This window comes from Petromyzon marinus, chromosome 25, assembly GCF_048934315.1.
Source record: "Petromyzon marinus isolate PM22_M1 ecotype Great Lakes invasive population chromosome 25, UKy_Petmar_22M1.pri1.0, whole genome shotgun sequence".
Classification (NCBI taxonomy): Eukaryota; Metazoa; Chordata; class Hyperoartia; order Petromyzontiformes; family Petromyzontidae; genus Petromyzon; species Petromyzon marinus.
In genome coordinates, this window is record NC_133691.1 from 4,043,414 (window position 1) to 4,059,067 (window position 15,654).

General features: G+C 45.6%; 1 protein-coding gene across 2 annotated transcripts in view; it reads right to left on the reverse strand.

Moving 5' to 3' along the window:
• IMPACT (impact RWD domain protein) overlaps positions 1-15,654 on the reverse strand; it is a 39,445-nt gene that overhangs the window by 13,392 nt on the left and 10,399 nt on the right. For both annotated transcript variants that reach the window (XM_076069637.1, XM_032960677.2), the window contains exons 3-9: positions 14,890-14,942; positions 13,395-13,457; positions 9,852-9,937; positions 7,747-7,872; positions 5,405-5,499; positions 4,010-4,083; positions 1,055-1,145 (exon numbers count right to left, since the gene is read on the reverse strand). In XM_076069637.1, the coding sequence (XP_075925752.1) occupies positions 1,055-1,145; positions 4,010-4,083; positions 5,405-5,499; positions 7,747-7,872; positions 9,852-9,937; positions 13,395-13,457; positions 14,890-14,942 (588 nt within the window). The remainder of the gene's footprint in view (positions 1-1,054; positions 1,146-4,009; positions 4,084-5,404; positions 5,500-7,746; positions 7,873-9,851; positions 9,938-13,394; positions 13,458-14,889; positions 14,943-15,654) is intronic.

Below are 15,654 nucleotides of genomic sequence, written 5' to 3' on the forward strand. Positions count from 1 at the left end.
GTAAAATAAATTTCTAGTCCACGAATCCCCGTGCCATACCAGTCAAGGGGATTTGTGCGATAATTCACCATGGTGGTCAGTGCGGGTTGACGAAGGGGAGTGCCCAAGTCCATTTCATCTACGACTTGGCTCCTGATGTGAGCTGTAACCAGGAATCAAACAGCATTGCCAGGTTCATAGTGCAGCGCACACACCACTACATCACTGGTATAATGATGGTGTGAATACGTTTAATAATAATACAAATATCATAATAACATTACGTATAGTGGGAGCTGATGGGTGCTGAAAGGAGAGGCAGGTGGAGTGAAGTGAGAGGGACTGAACTGTGACTCTCCACGGAAAGAAATGCCCAGCTATATCCACCAAAAGCTAAATGTCTCAGGCTCAGATTGTTGGGGAGTAGCAGCCTTGTACCGAGGCATGTTTACGTGCTGCACGAGGGCCTCCCTATGCCGAGCAGCTCGCCGATGTTATTTGACCATAGTTCGCGGGCTGGTGAAGGTGGTGGATGACAGACGTAGAAGCATCGAGGCACAGCGCAGCAATACATCTCGCTGCACCGCCCTCTGCTGCCCACAGCACAAACCCGCAGTCGCCTGTCACAACCTGGCATGCACGATGATCACCCAACCAAGCACTATCCAGGCTCAACACCTGCATAGCTTCTGAGACCTGATGAAGTCGGGCGTATTTGGGGGGTGGCAAGGTGTTAATTACCTCGCCTGGTATACAGGAGGTCGTGGGTTCGACGCTGACCCTGATGCCCGTATATATGTGGAGTTTGCGTGTCTCTTTCTCTCCCTTTGGACGCGTGGATTTTTCTCCAGTCCCTCCAGTTTTTCCCTCCACATTTAGAATCAACGTCGCGCGTTGAAAGTATTTGGCTGCTCTAAATTTCCACACGATGACAAGTCACTTCGTTGAGCTATCATTTGTGGCCAGGTCGCTTCTGAAAGAGAGGTATAGGGCTCAGTGTGCCTTAGAGTTGTTCGTTGGTGCAGATAAACGGCTCAGAGCCATAATCAAAAGACACCGCGACGAGTCGTCTCACCTGCAGCAGGTGTAGCAACCGCCCTCCGGCTGCCGTTTCGCCATCGTCGTCGCAGTCCTGCAGGAATGCGTGCTTCACGGGGCAGTCGATCCTTGGAGGCGAAACGCACGCACATAGACACACGTGTCTGGAACTGCGCTACGCAGACACGGACTTAAAGCAAAAGTCAAAGCGAGTTCCGCCTCACACGAGCATTGAGGCGGTGCCTAATCTCCCATTTACAGACCGGAGCCAGTGGTGGAAATTCTGCATTCCTGTGGCCGGGGCAAGTCCACCCATAGGACAATCACTGTTGACTTCCCCACAAAGTGGTACAAATTTTATCGACCCTAGCTCGGGGGATAATGAGCTGAGGCAGCGCCCTCACCAGGATTTGAACCCATGACGTTCCACTATGCGGGCCGCTCGCCCTCCTGCTGAGCCACCTGGCCGAGGACCTGGCTGTGGGGGGGGGGGGGTCGATACTCTTCTTCCTCTCCTCCTTCCTCTTGGCTGGGAGGCGAGGTGGCCGGTCGATGTGGTATGACGCCAATTGCTGATGAACCCAGCATCGTGAATCTTTTTTTTCTATTTAAAAAAAAAATCCCTCCTTTGATTTCTTCGGCTTACTCCAGCGCCCTCCCAAAGGAGAAAAAGACTCATTTAAAAAAAATTCATTGGCCAAACATCCCAAATGCAAACCCCTCCTGGCAGAGAGCCGAGGCACTGCCTGTGCATGTTTTATGCGCGCATCTTCTTCTCGAATTTCCTGACAACGGTCTACAGCCCGGTGACCCAACCATTATGATTGCACGATTTCCTTTGGTTACAGAGGTCAGCTGAACGTGAAACTGAATTCCTTCCATTCACCGGGTGCAAAAAAAAACCGTCAATGTTTTTTTTTCACCCGTGGAGTTTCATGAAGACGAGCGGCGCACAATGCACCCAACAAACAAAGAGGCCCTGCCTCCAAACCTTGGGCTGTTTTTTTTGTTCACAATAAATCCGAACACAGTGTGTCCGGGGAATCAGCCTGGAGGCACTTGCTCTAAACCTTCATTGCATCTTGAGGAGCAATTTCAAGAAAATGCATTGTTTGTAATTTAAAACATTGTGAGGGGCAAAAATATGTGGTAATTTAAAGTTTATTGTGGAAATTTGAAATGGGATGGACATGTTTGTATGGAAATAGTCATCTTTTGTATTTTTTTATGACGGTATAAACAATAATACGCACATTCATGCCAAATCAATGGGGAAACAGCCAACCTCATTAGTGGAAATGACAGTAAGTATATGTTCTGTTGAGTAGCAATAAGTGAATTAAAAAAGCAAGGCCACGACAAAATCAAGATGATTTTGAAATTATGAGACATTAAAAATGATTCAACGTTATATTTTTCTATATACCCATTGCTTCATCGGAAGAGAGACAATTAGATTGACAGCAACATGAACATAACAACGGCAAAAGATGGCAATGTTTAGATATTTTTAAAGGTCTGCTGGCAATCTAGAGGTGGTAAGTTTGACCTCCCGACATGGAATTTGAGATGGTTACACCACAGTTAGCCAATCGGTAGGCTGCGTGTGCTCGTGGGGTGAAGTGTGGGTGCCTCCCACATCTCCCAAGACATCTGGTCAATGTGGAAGAGTAGACCAAAATACCCTGTAACAGAGATCTCCAGAGCTCCCTCTAATGGTGGCCCTTCTGCCAGCAGTGGTGTGAGCCAGCCAATTGCAGGGATGCACCTTTACCATCACCTAACTTTTAAAAGTATTACCAGAACTGGTTCGCACACCGACACACACACGCACATGCGACGACTCACATTTACACGGCGGTGTATTGCTCTCCATGCGCATCGTCGCTCTGGAAATGACCGCGTAATAATGCCCCATCAGAGTAAAGTGTAGCTAAAAGTCACGCATGTCCTTTTCATTAGCCCAGACTACTCAACGGACAAAACTTTCCAATGCCTTTTTGACAGATTCTCTTTGATACCGATGGATTTTCCTTTTTTTATTATTTAGGCACATTTCGTATATTGTTTTTAATTAAGGTAAGTTTTCCAAGATATATATTTCTTACACAGCTATGCATTCTCAATCTTAATATTTTAAAATCGTATTTTCGGCAGATATTATATTTACAGAAACGCCTCTTTTATGTAATAATTTTCATCCCTGTCTCTCTTGACGGTATTGTGGTGTGTTGCCTAGTTGTGCCCCTCTGCCAGAGATCTTCGGTTGTTTAGCAAAAGGTTGTATGCGACTTTCACTTTGCTCATTTTTATACTGAGCCCCACTTTGCAGGCGTTTATTTATTCATTAAGTCCATCAATAATTTGCTATGATGTTCATTTAGTCGTTTACACAATGATTATCACGACATTGGTCTCCAAAGCCTCGGGGCTCTGGAGACCACGTGGAGAAGATTCCAGGCACGCGTTGACAACGATGGCGAACAAGTGGAGACTCTTTGACTTTTCGAAGCTATTAACATGACATTTGTTATCACGTTACAGTGTATTATTATCCGTTCTTTTTCCATTAAAAAACGATTGTCCCGTATAAGCGTTAACATTATTTTTTCAAGCACCCTGCATATCTGCAATACGAAGTGCTACCTTACTCAGTCCATCAATCGTGAAGAGAAGATGAATGGCTGAGCCAAGCTACCGACCAAGGAATTGGACTCGCAGCCTTGCGATTGCGATTCGCGCGCTTCTCCCGCTGCACCGCCTGGCCACTTCGTATAAGTGAAAATAAACCCAGAGAACTTGAACCGACCCTCACACAATGATGATGCCTTATTGGCGAAAGTGCCCCCACCGCCACCCCCCCCCCCCCCCCCCCCCCAAAGAAGAACACTGAATTAGACAGAAGATAAGAGATCTGGGCACAATAAAGAGGTAGGGAATGAGCGCTGAGGATGTGCGCGTGGTTTATTGCGAATGCGTTGGAGTGTCGCACCTGTATGCCATGATGGTGTGCGTAGCGCTGGCAAGCTTCTTATTCTCAAGCAGCTTCCGTAACACCAGCTTGACCTGCACAGTCAAGGGCACGTGCGTAATGAAAATTGCATCGGCGAGTTGTTAAGACACGATTAGACTGAGCAAACAAGCTGAAACTCGGGAAGATGAGTGCGCCGACAAAAGGAGAAAAACATTTCAACGTAAATTATGTGACCGTGATTTAAAAAAAATTTACGTTACTTCCCGCAGTCACTCTTTTGTGTCCTGTATTTTCGGTCAGAGGTTGGGGGTTGCGTCTTACTTTAAAAAAAAAACTCCTTATAATCCAGTGAATATGGTCATTAAAAAGGCAACTTTTTTACGATTCATGTTACTGTCTTTACAAAAATTTAAAGATAATTGTAATGCAGTGACTTGGAGGCAGGGTTTGATGCAACACAAAGAGATGGAGACTATGTGAGACACCAACCTGCTGGGTAATGATACTCCCATGTAAGCAGCATAGCAAATATGTTACTTACAAGCTATCTCTACAGCAGAATTTTAATATTCTCTCACTGTATAATTGTATTCCCCAGAAATATGATATTTCTCCAACGTGAAAAAATGCGCTAAAAAGTAAACGCGCCAAACATCATCCAAATTTATCATGATCTTGTGAAGTATCAAAGGCTAACCAGGGTTGCACATGTGTGGATGTTGAACTTCTTTCGCAAACTTACGTAGCCAACCATGCTCATCGGAGGTGCGGGAATGGTCCATGCTCGGATGGTACATTGTTCGAGAGTATCAGGGATCATAGGATTTGGCTGCAATGTTGCCAAGAGATTGTTTAGCGTGAGGCCCCTTGTAATCGTGGTTTTTCTCTGGGAAAGCCGACTTCCTCCCACAAGTCAAATCATTTCATGGATTTGGCCAAACATCCCAAAGCAGGATTCTCCAGAAAGGGCCTTCAAACTCAAGTCGTATTTGCCTGGATAAATACTATATTCTATGGATTATAAGATATACAACGGAAAGTAAGACATACGCCGATCTTTTCACATACCCCCGATTAGCACGGTTGGCAATGTACGGTGTGAAATAAGTTCAACGTACATACATACGTGCACATTGTCAATAAAGTATTACAAATATGATCATGCGCATTCAAACACCTATCGGGTTACAAGAACCACACCCAACTTTTACTTAAAAAGGCAGCGCGAGACAGTGCGTCTTGGACTCGGAGAACGCGGTAATGGGCACTGCTATGTATAACTGTCATCATCATCATCACTAAGAAATCTTGATGCTCAATTGCAGATTTTCTGGGCTAAATCAAAGGGTCGGGGAAACAAAAACGGCTGTGTGCATTATGGGAGAGCTGGCGGGGGGGGGGGTTAAAGGTCACCTGCTTGGTGGTGACGACTGGAGCCACGTGGGCCTGGAAGGTGCTCCGCCGGTCGGTGATGGTCTCGCCGTGGAAAATGGGCGGCACTTCGTCTCCTGCGTGACCGGTGAGAACGAGGGCAGAGTGCCGCACGCGCGTCGCGTTCGGCCCCCCGGTGTACCCCCCCAAAAAACAAAAAAACGCGTCGGAGAGTCGCACCAGCCGCGAGATACCTACGCAGTGGCGTCGCCACCTCTTGCGCCATTCGTCGCACTGGATCCTTCGTGTTGTCATGCAGTGACCCTTCTTCCATCAATGCGGTGACGGCGAAATGTCGGAGCTGCGGCAGGCTAAACGGCGATTACGTGAGGAAATTCGGTCACATTTTTAACCGCTTGGAATGAAAGTGAAAACCAGCAGGCCGAGTTCCAATCCGGAGTGTGCACCGTTTTGGCCGCGAGACTTAATCCGGATGAAATCCCCAGTGTCAGCCCCTTGCTATAGCCAGAGTTAGCGCCTTGCTATGGGGCTGACAGAAAAACTACTTATAATGCAAGCATGTCAATAAGTATATAAACATGCACGACCATTAATTTCACGATGGGGAAAACTTCACCGAAAGTTTTTTTTTTTAAGAGTAAAATAAAAAAATCTTGACAAATATTATTTTAGGTTGAAAATAACATCGGCAATTATCCCCCAAGACGTTCATAATGGGTACCAGACAAAGGGATCCATAGCCAGAATTATCCTCCCCACGTGTGGGTCAGAACCAGATGTTTGCAGGGCATCCTTCAGTGTCAGGGCACGTGGAGCCACAATGACTTTTGCCTTACCTGAGGGTTATTGCATGGCGGCAGAAAAGCGTCGCATTGCGCCTATTACGATTGATCTGAATGACTGCACTGCGCATTCCCCCGTTTTACTGTAGTTGGAACCCGGCTGCGGAGGGCCACACTCAGAGCCACATCTCGCTGTTTGAGGGTCCTATGTTTTGGCTGTGCAATCTTTGAAGATAATTTTCCACCACTTCTTTCCATCTCGCCTGTTTACACAAATGCACAACTAGAGTGGTAAGACTTTACTAGCACAGCCTGCTAGTAAAGTAAAGGGTTAAGGTGCAGCCCTGCAATTGCATGCTCAAGCCGCTGCTGATGGAGGAGCCTCCAAACTGAAGGGAGCTGTGGTGAGCACCTCAAGGGGGTGTTTTGGCCTCCTCTTCCACACTGGCCAGGTGCCTTGGAAGAAGTGGCAGTATCCACTTTGTACACCACCACGTATCACGTGCCTATCAACTGTGATTTATGCTGCCAGATCGAACCGGCAACCTCTGGATTACAGGTCCCCTGTTCTAATCCATTAGGCCAGGGCAGCATCAGTAATGTTAGCAATCAGAATAAATACTGTGCTAATCATAATCCATCATGGCATAATACTGAAAAGAAAAATAATAAGCCTTCATTATATTTAAGAGCACTGTTGTTTAATTTACAAGTATTCCCAAACGTTCCGACCGGCTGGGTGAAAGTTAATTTTTGTTTACTACACTTTACAGTTGATTAATACAAGAGGTTCATAGGCCCAAAATGCCGAGCGACCAGCAACAAACAGCACTGTTGCAATTTGAGATACCAGGCAAAGCCTTTTATCCACCACCTCGGGATATTCCAAGTGATTTAACCATTTTATATTCTCATGACTATTCCGTGTAGGTGCGTGTGTGCCACGCACGTATCGGTACGTTGGAAGATGTCTCGAGGCTTTCACAAGGCCATGCGGGAGGACGTGTGGCACAGTTTGGCATCAGCTATCATAAAATGTAGTTGTGTCGCTGCAGTTCTCTGCGGCGAGTACAATGTCTAATGCTGAGCCACCTGCGCGTTCAGAGATTCGGTGGTGAACGGGACACACCCCACCCTGCAACATGCAGACGTCTCGGAACGGGAAAGGGTTAATAAGCTATATTCTTGGTTCTTTCGGTAAAGTCACGTTGAAGGGAAACAATAAAATAAAAAATAAAATAAAAATTTTGTTTCCCTTCAACGTGACTTTACCGAAAGAACCAAGAATATGAATCACTGCAGTCACGAAAGCTTTAAATCAAAAGGTTAATAAGCTGTTTTAGACCCAGCTTTCCAAAAGCTCGGATTTTGAGATCTTTATGAACGCTGCTCAGAGCTCCTGCATCACCATCACTCGAAGGTGGCAGCTCCCGACCGGACGAGTTCCAGACAACTGGCGCAGACAAACGGAACCACTCCCCCCCCCCCCCCCCGTTCAGCCATGACGTAATTCAATTTGCGTCACTTGCATCACTACCAGGGTTGGGGTATCAGCGTCCCTTAGATTGCCTGGTTAATCACCTGTGAATTCATCCGATGCCTCGAGGTCACGTGACCTCAGGTTTTCCTCGTTCAGAATTGTGGGTAGCATTTCTTCCACCAAATCGGAGTCTTCTTCCGTCTGATTGGCTCGATACCTGTTCCACACTGATCAAAACAAAAAAAATAAAAGCATTTATTTTTTACTGAAACTCCTCTATTCCAATAATTTACTTCTCTGCTTTTTACCTTAAGAGTCTCTCTTTAATCAAGTTAGCCGCAGAGCGTTTTTTTACCATTTTGGCCACAGAGCAATTTCATTTCATAAAATGTCAGACTCTGCCCTTTTTAAAGTATTTAATCAATAAGTAATATAATTTATGTAAGCATTTTCAAAGGAAAAAAAATCTGTCATGGAGCCATCGCACGAATTGGGCCCCCCGCTTTGTCCCGTTAGCCGAGCGAGCGGCGCACCGTGGCGTCACCAGCGAGTCGGCTGAGTGTTCCGTCCGTTCAGGCACTTTGCATGGATATCCCGAGTTTGAAGTCCAAGCGTAAATCACGGAGAAATTCGTAGCTCATCGGATTCCTCCGGTACAAATAAATCTTCTGATTGTGAAGTTAAAGTGCTCACAATTAAGAGCACTTCTACAAATTAGTCCTCTTGCCACAGCGGTTGTGATAGCATTCTGGAGCAGAGTTGCGCTGGTTCCATCCCATCTGAAGCAAATTTTGGCCTTTTGCTCCGTCATAAACAATAAATGCGAATGGGTGATAGGGTTTTCAATTAAAATTTTCCTGTAAATTTGCTCAGTATGGTCGCCGGTTGTGACACTGATGGAGCGTTGGCGCATTTCGTCATGAACCCGGCGACCCCGTATTTGATTCCCCGCCATGGCTATCATCAGTGGCGAGTGACGTTGTACGCGATCTTGCCCCCACGACCCAACCTGACCCAGCATGGTGAAGTACGGTCAAACTTACCCCCATGAAAACCAAAAACGTTATGGCGAGGATTTCATCCAACAGTGGACTGACAAAGGGCTGTAAAATGATGCTATAATTATTACAAGATATCTTTTGCAAACTTTTAAATCAAGGGGTGGAAATATAGCTCTTTGCACTAGACAGTATGCGCTGTCAACAATGTGCGAAGCAGACCAGGAAAACGCTATTTTGTATTCACACCTCAAAATAACATTCGAGAGCATTTATAAACTAGAACTGAAACGTTCCTGGGTGAACACGTACCAATGTCGTGTCAACGTTTATGAGTAACAATGCACACCACCAAAGTGCAAAACGCTTAATTTAAATTTGTAAGCAATGGCTTTTGAAATGACAATGCCATGCATCTGTGATATGCAACCGCTATGAAATGCAAAGAATGTAAAATGTGTAGTCATTTTTTTTTATCTCTTCCATGTCTCAGCCAGGTTGCGAATTTGCAAAAAAGTGTGCCAAATTCAGTGTGCAATTCAGAATGCCGCGACACACCTCCGTCTGGAACATTTCGCATGTTGAACTTCTTTCACGGCACACGTAGCCAACCTTAATAATTATCGGAGGTGAAATATCAACAACACGTGTGCAGCCTCGAGACAGAGTTCCCGCTATGAAATGTTTCGCGCTATTTCAGTCCCCCGTTTTCTACCCAACAGCACAAGGCATGCCCCCGCCGCTCGAGAGTCATGGGTAGTGAACTCCACTGGCAGATCTCCCAAAGAAATTTGCCACAAATCGCGTGAATTCTGCCCAGGTTTGCTTCCGGCAACTTTCCACCACCGAACTCTGGGCAAACGTAGCCCCGATATTTACCAAAAACCGGCTCCAACCAATCCTCGGGCGACGGGCCGGATTGGCGCTGGAGTCGTGATGCCAACAGCGGCGGCGGGGTTTTTTTTCACCCGCCCCCATTCCTAAAGGGGTTCCAATAATCGCCTAAGGACGACCGCTTGTGTTGCGATCGAAACGTCGTGATATATTATTTTTTATTTTATTTTATTTTTATACCTACGTGACTTTACCGAAAGAACCAAGGAGTATGTAAAAAGTGTCGTATTCACCGACGTCCTAGGCGGAGCATTCTGTCTACACGTGCGTCTGTGTGTCCGCACAAGGTGCATGCAATGCGTGTGTTCATTCACCGGGCTGGGAGCGCTCAGAAGCATCAGCCACAAACTCTCGAATGCACTCCACCCACAGGAAGAGCACGCTCTCGCCCAGATTCTGGCTGCACACAGGTGCCGGTGGGTGTGCAAACACCGCACGTGCACGCACAGAAAGACAAATGGAGAAAACAAAAACATTCAATGTTTAGACTGGAAGGCTGGAGGAGCAAGGGCACAGGCCCACGCTCACATACACAAACGCAACAGCAACAACAACAACAACAGACGTCCTTCGCCACTATAAAATGGTGACGTCACCGCAGGGATTGTGCCGGGCTCGGTGCACTTGGAGACCACGCGAAAAGTGCCGAAGGCTCGCTGGCACAAGGTCAAGGGACAGACCCAGGTGTTGTAAGTTAATTAAATGTGAGATGGACTAGAAGGTGCAACGGAGGGCGGAGGAACGACACTCGTAGCAACGAGCAGAGCACCAGGCGGCTGGAACACAGCAAGGTGGCACAGTAGGAGCTATAGGTGGTGCATCTCTGCCAGTCATCCATCTGCCAGTCATCCATCTGCCAGTCGTATCCAGAACATGCAAAGACAGACAGTGGCAAACATCTTTGGGGCGAGTGTAGTTCGTGGCCACCTGTTCAGCCTGACACACAACTCACAGGGGTTGTGTGGTCAGCTCCATATGCCTGGCCCACCTTTGTCTCCCCAATGCAGATGTTTACACACTACGCCAGTTAAATTATTTAAGGCTAAGCCAAGTCAGAGGAGGCCCGGGACAGGTTCATGTCTAAGAATGAAACTCACGTGACCGGGTTCAGAGTGCGGTGAGCCACTGCTCCCACCATGAGCACCCACAAAGACAAAGATCCCCCGTGAAGCCTTAACAGGGGGGTTGGTGTCAGTTTCAGTGCTCCAGTTATAATGTGCATCGCATTATTTAATCCTGAACCAAGCAGTGTTTTGTGTACGAGCTCCTGGACCAGGCTGGAGCGCAGCGACTCTGCGTCTGAAGTAGATCAGCGAGAGGGCGGCAGTTGGCAGCACATCAACTGAGGTGTGCCCAGGTTGCTCCTGAAAGTGTCTGTAGCATGTTGGGCAATGGCTACGTGTGAATTGGCTCAGTAACTCGGTCAGCGTGTATTTCTTATCAGTGTAATAGACGATGAAAAACAAACGATGCACTTTTTTTCCAAGTATCTTAGCAAGACACGTTAAACTTTTTTTAAACCCAAAATAGACCCGTGCCCAATATGCAAACATATTTTTTTGCATTCCGTTAAACTTTTGCGTAACACTTCTGATGTTTTGGGGAAAAAAAATAATTTGGTCATGAAAAGCAACATTTGCCAATGTTCCCGAAGAGGAAAGTTTTAATTGTAAATAACCCGCTGTGAGACAAGTGGGCTATGGCAATAAAAAAAAAATGAAATAATGAGCAAATAATTTACGCAATCAAGCGTGGAGAGCTGCACGTCGGGAATTACACCGAACGACAGGGGCACGCACAGTTCAGAGGGCAAACACATCTTGGAGATGTCCTCGCGCCGATCGTCAAGAAGAGTCGGTGGACTTTGGGCAGGTTGCTTGGCGACAAACAGATGAAGGTGAACGGTGGAGCACGCTGCTGACAGAACGGAAGCCAAAGGAGCTCTCGGTCGAACGCGTCGTCCGATCCCAGAAATACGTGCGCGTCACAAATTCCTACTTATTGTTATTACTTGTGCTGCTACTGTTGCTGCGTACGTGTATGCACGTTGCACTGCTTCCGCGCCGTACGTGGCCAACCGTGCCAACATTGACATGCTCAGAAGGACGACCACCATGGAGGCAGAGCGAAGAGGTCAGCTCACGTAGAGGAGCGAGACGCATTACGGCATCGTAGGACCACGAGAGATGACACCGGCATACGGAGGTAACTCATCCAGCAGTAGATAGGTCATGGATTATGATATTTATTATTTTGATTTAAAGCTTTCGTGACTGCAGTGATTCATATTCTTGGTTCTTTCGGTAAAGTCACGTTGAAGGGAAACAATAAAATAATAAAGTATATATAAAACAATACGATATATTTTATTATTTTATTGCTTCTCTTCAACATGACTTTACCGAAAGAACCAAGAATATGATATTTATTATGTTTAGCATTATTAGGAGCAATTTTTGGGTGATTTGTATGCCTAACACTTCAAGCGCTTCCGTTCCTTCCCTACTTAAGCATGCCCACTCTGATTAAAAATGTTCGTGACATTAAAAAAAAGCAGCTATGTTGCTGTGAGACACCATTCACATTTCAGTCTCACGGCTAATTTAATGGTAATTTTAGTTAATTATAAGCCCATTAGACTATTTGTACAGCCTTGTAATTCCTAGTTGAAGTGTTAATTACAGCCATCCTGTCCATCTATGTAACCATGCTCTGCTCATATGGTCACATCTGGTGTATGTTTAACAAAAAGATTTTGATCTCTTCCCAAAAGATTATTCACTGGCAATATGTTTAAAATAATTCACTCATTTTGTTGTGAACGGACACTCCGTATAATTAAAATATATATCACAATTATGTTCCATTTATTCATGAAAGAAAGGCGTAGGCTGAGTATCAGGAATATATTTCAGGAGGGTCGTGCAATGGGACGTTTGGCCACTTCCATTTGTGAGCATTTGGCTTGTAGCGAGATCTCAAAGTCCAGGGAGAAAACCTATACATACAAGAAACTTGGTAAATGTGTCAGTAACATTGCCTTCATGCGAATACAATAAATAATAGGGATGTGTTTGGCAATGGACCTTCTTCATAGCACATGACTATGAAGGACAACAGCACATGACTATGAAGACAGACGATTGTCCACAAGGTTGCCTATTATATAACAACAACAACAAAAATCCTTTTTAAAAAATGACGAAAGCTTTGAGTAATTCTTCGTTATTTGTACGTGTGCAGGATCGCCAAAAGCAGCATCACCAAATAAAGTGCACATACAAAGGGGTGTGTAAAGCTCACAGCCTCGCACAGACAGATACAAGATCCCATTGTTGTAGTTCCATTCCGTGGCCACCTGGCAGTCAGGCTCAACCAAGCCAAACTCTTGAGATGACACGAAATGGGGCACATTCGGGGTGACTTTTTGTCACAGTGAGCTAATAATTGAAAATACTCATCCTCTGTCATAAATAACACAGCCATACACCATGAAATTAAATGTTAGGTTAACATTTTTGGGCACTGGCAATTCCTCAGCGATTTAAATTCTTGTTTCGAAATGTGCTGCTCGTGACTCACCGTCTCGCTGGCTCTCAACGGGTAAAATAAAGTTCTCTCGTTCTTAGATTACTGTAACTTTACTAAAAAAAAAAACACCACGTCTATTGCTGCGATTTATGAATGAAATAAAATGAAACGAATGCAAGTAACAATTTTACCCCCGACACTAAAACGGAATGGAAACGGCATTTGCAACTCGAGAATTTCTTCCCGCGATAAGGACGCTTGCCAAATGCCAATTTCTACAATTCACTTTCGAGTGCCCGACGGCTATCTGATAGCCGTTGACAAACCTGTATATTTCCTCCAGGCGGGCAGAGACGGTCCTCTTATCTTCCCTGGTGAGCCAGGGCCCGCTGGACAGAGCACACATTGCAATGACAACAACAAAAAGACTGCTTTGTCAGCGTGTCACAAGCTATGGGACCACTGTACACAAACGCCAGCATGCGATTCTTTCATTATTTATAACCGGTTGTCCATGCCACTCTCTGCGAAAACCTCACCACCACCACCCCCCCCCCCCCCATGTCGTATCAGTCGCAGGTTTGGGGGACTGTTCTCCCATACTTCACCAAAGCTGGTCAGTACAGGATTGTGAAGTTGGGGGTAAGGCCCGTGACCATTTAAAAGATCACCCGCCGCCGATGTTAAGCCATGGCCGGGAATTCGAACCCGAGTCGCTGGGTTGAATGAGCGCAGTATGCTAACCACTGCACCACCATTAAGCCCCAACCTGGAATATATATACACTACACACAGCAAATACATGTGCATGTGCACACATGCAATCCTGCGCACACAAACGCATCGCTGTGCCAATATTAAGAGAATACCAGCTTTGACATGCTTATCTGGGACTTTTGACCCACGTGAGCATGCTACAGAACGTGGAAAAACCCCCACTTCTAGGTGAAAAGCCATCTCCGCCCCGACCACTTCTTTAAGCATCACTCCAACAGAACAACATTTCATTGGTTTTGATCTTTTAGCACTCGCAAGTAAAGTTAAATGAGTTAGGGAATTGCCGAAGTGTGCCATAATGTCTGGTCGTTTGAAGAAGACCATAAAAAATGCAGAACTAGAATCGAATTATTAAATGGTCTCCCAAATTGACATCACATTATTACTTTCGGAATTAGCTTAATAAGCTTAATTAAACTGAGATTCATAATAATTAGCTTAATTAAACTGAGATTCAGAAAGAGAAACAGGTGGTTTAGAGAGAAAGTGTGCATTGCACACTTTCGGATGCGCTTCTGTGGCCGTCTGGAACGCTCTTCCTTTCGATATTAGGAAGCCACCGGAGCTATGCACTTTTAAATCCAGATTTAAAAAAAAATCTTGAAAACTGCTTTTTGTGTTTAGTTTATTGTCCTTCTTCCGCACCTCCGATTAGCGCCGTTGGCTACGTACGGTGCGAAAGAAGTTCAACGTACACACAAACACAAGGGACATCCTATTATTGACAGCTAAGAAACACAAGTGGGTTTGGATAGGACACGTCGTGGGATGGACCGATGGCCAAGGTTAATGTCGGAGTGGCAGCCAAAGGAGGGAAACACCTCCGAGAGGATGCACACCACAGAGATGGAGCGATTAAAATCACCTGGCGTGGAGGTTCCAGGTAAATCGTCACACCGCGGGACGATGGAGCAATGGCGAAAGCTTGGAGAGGCCTTCAATCAGCAGCGGACACTCCATGGCCGACAATGACGACGGCTACCTTGCGCCGTAGGTGAGGCTGTGTGTATTTGACCAGTGCGACGAGAGAAGTGTGCCACTCACTTGAGCTGGTAGCTTGGAGGTGCCTGCCCTGGGTAATCTGCAGGAAGCGTAATCTGTGACCAAAAAAGAGGGTAACGTGTCGATTGTTAAATATCTTCACAGCACTGCCCTCTGCATGTCATTATATAAATCGCTAAGAAACTACAAAAACATTTTACCGGGTAATCCCACGGAGCTATATAGCTGTTTTTCAGAAGCGATTTGGCCACAAATGATAACTCAACGAAGTGGCTTATTGCGTGTAAATTTATAGCAGTCAAATACTCTAAACGCAAGTCCATTATAAATGCGGATGGGAAAACCGCAGGACCCGAAGAAAAATCCATGCAACCACGGGGAGAACATGCAAACTACAAACATACAGGCACTGGCCATAAGAAGCACACTGCAAGTTACCACTGTCTAAATTATTGAATTACCGCGATGAAAATCAGATATTATCGCTACTCCAGGAAGCATTCGACAATTCGCCTGCTTTCCAAACGCTTTGATGAATTTTCATGGTTAGGGGTCGGAATTCATTTCCAGTATTGAGTCATTTTTAGACTTTACCAGCTCTTTCATGTTTTTACAAAAAAGAATGTCCGTCATGTTGGCACAGCAATGTTTACTCCATCAACGCGTCTGCATCATTAGCATAAATTAGCAAAGCAAATTACGATTAACATATTCTCACACTCCAGATTTTTAACCATTTATCATTAGACTAAGAGCTGATTTGAATTGATGAATTGGTGCTTTGGGACATGCTTCATTATTAACACG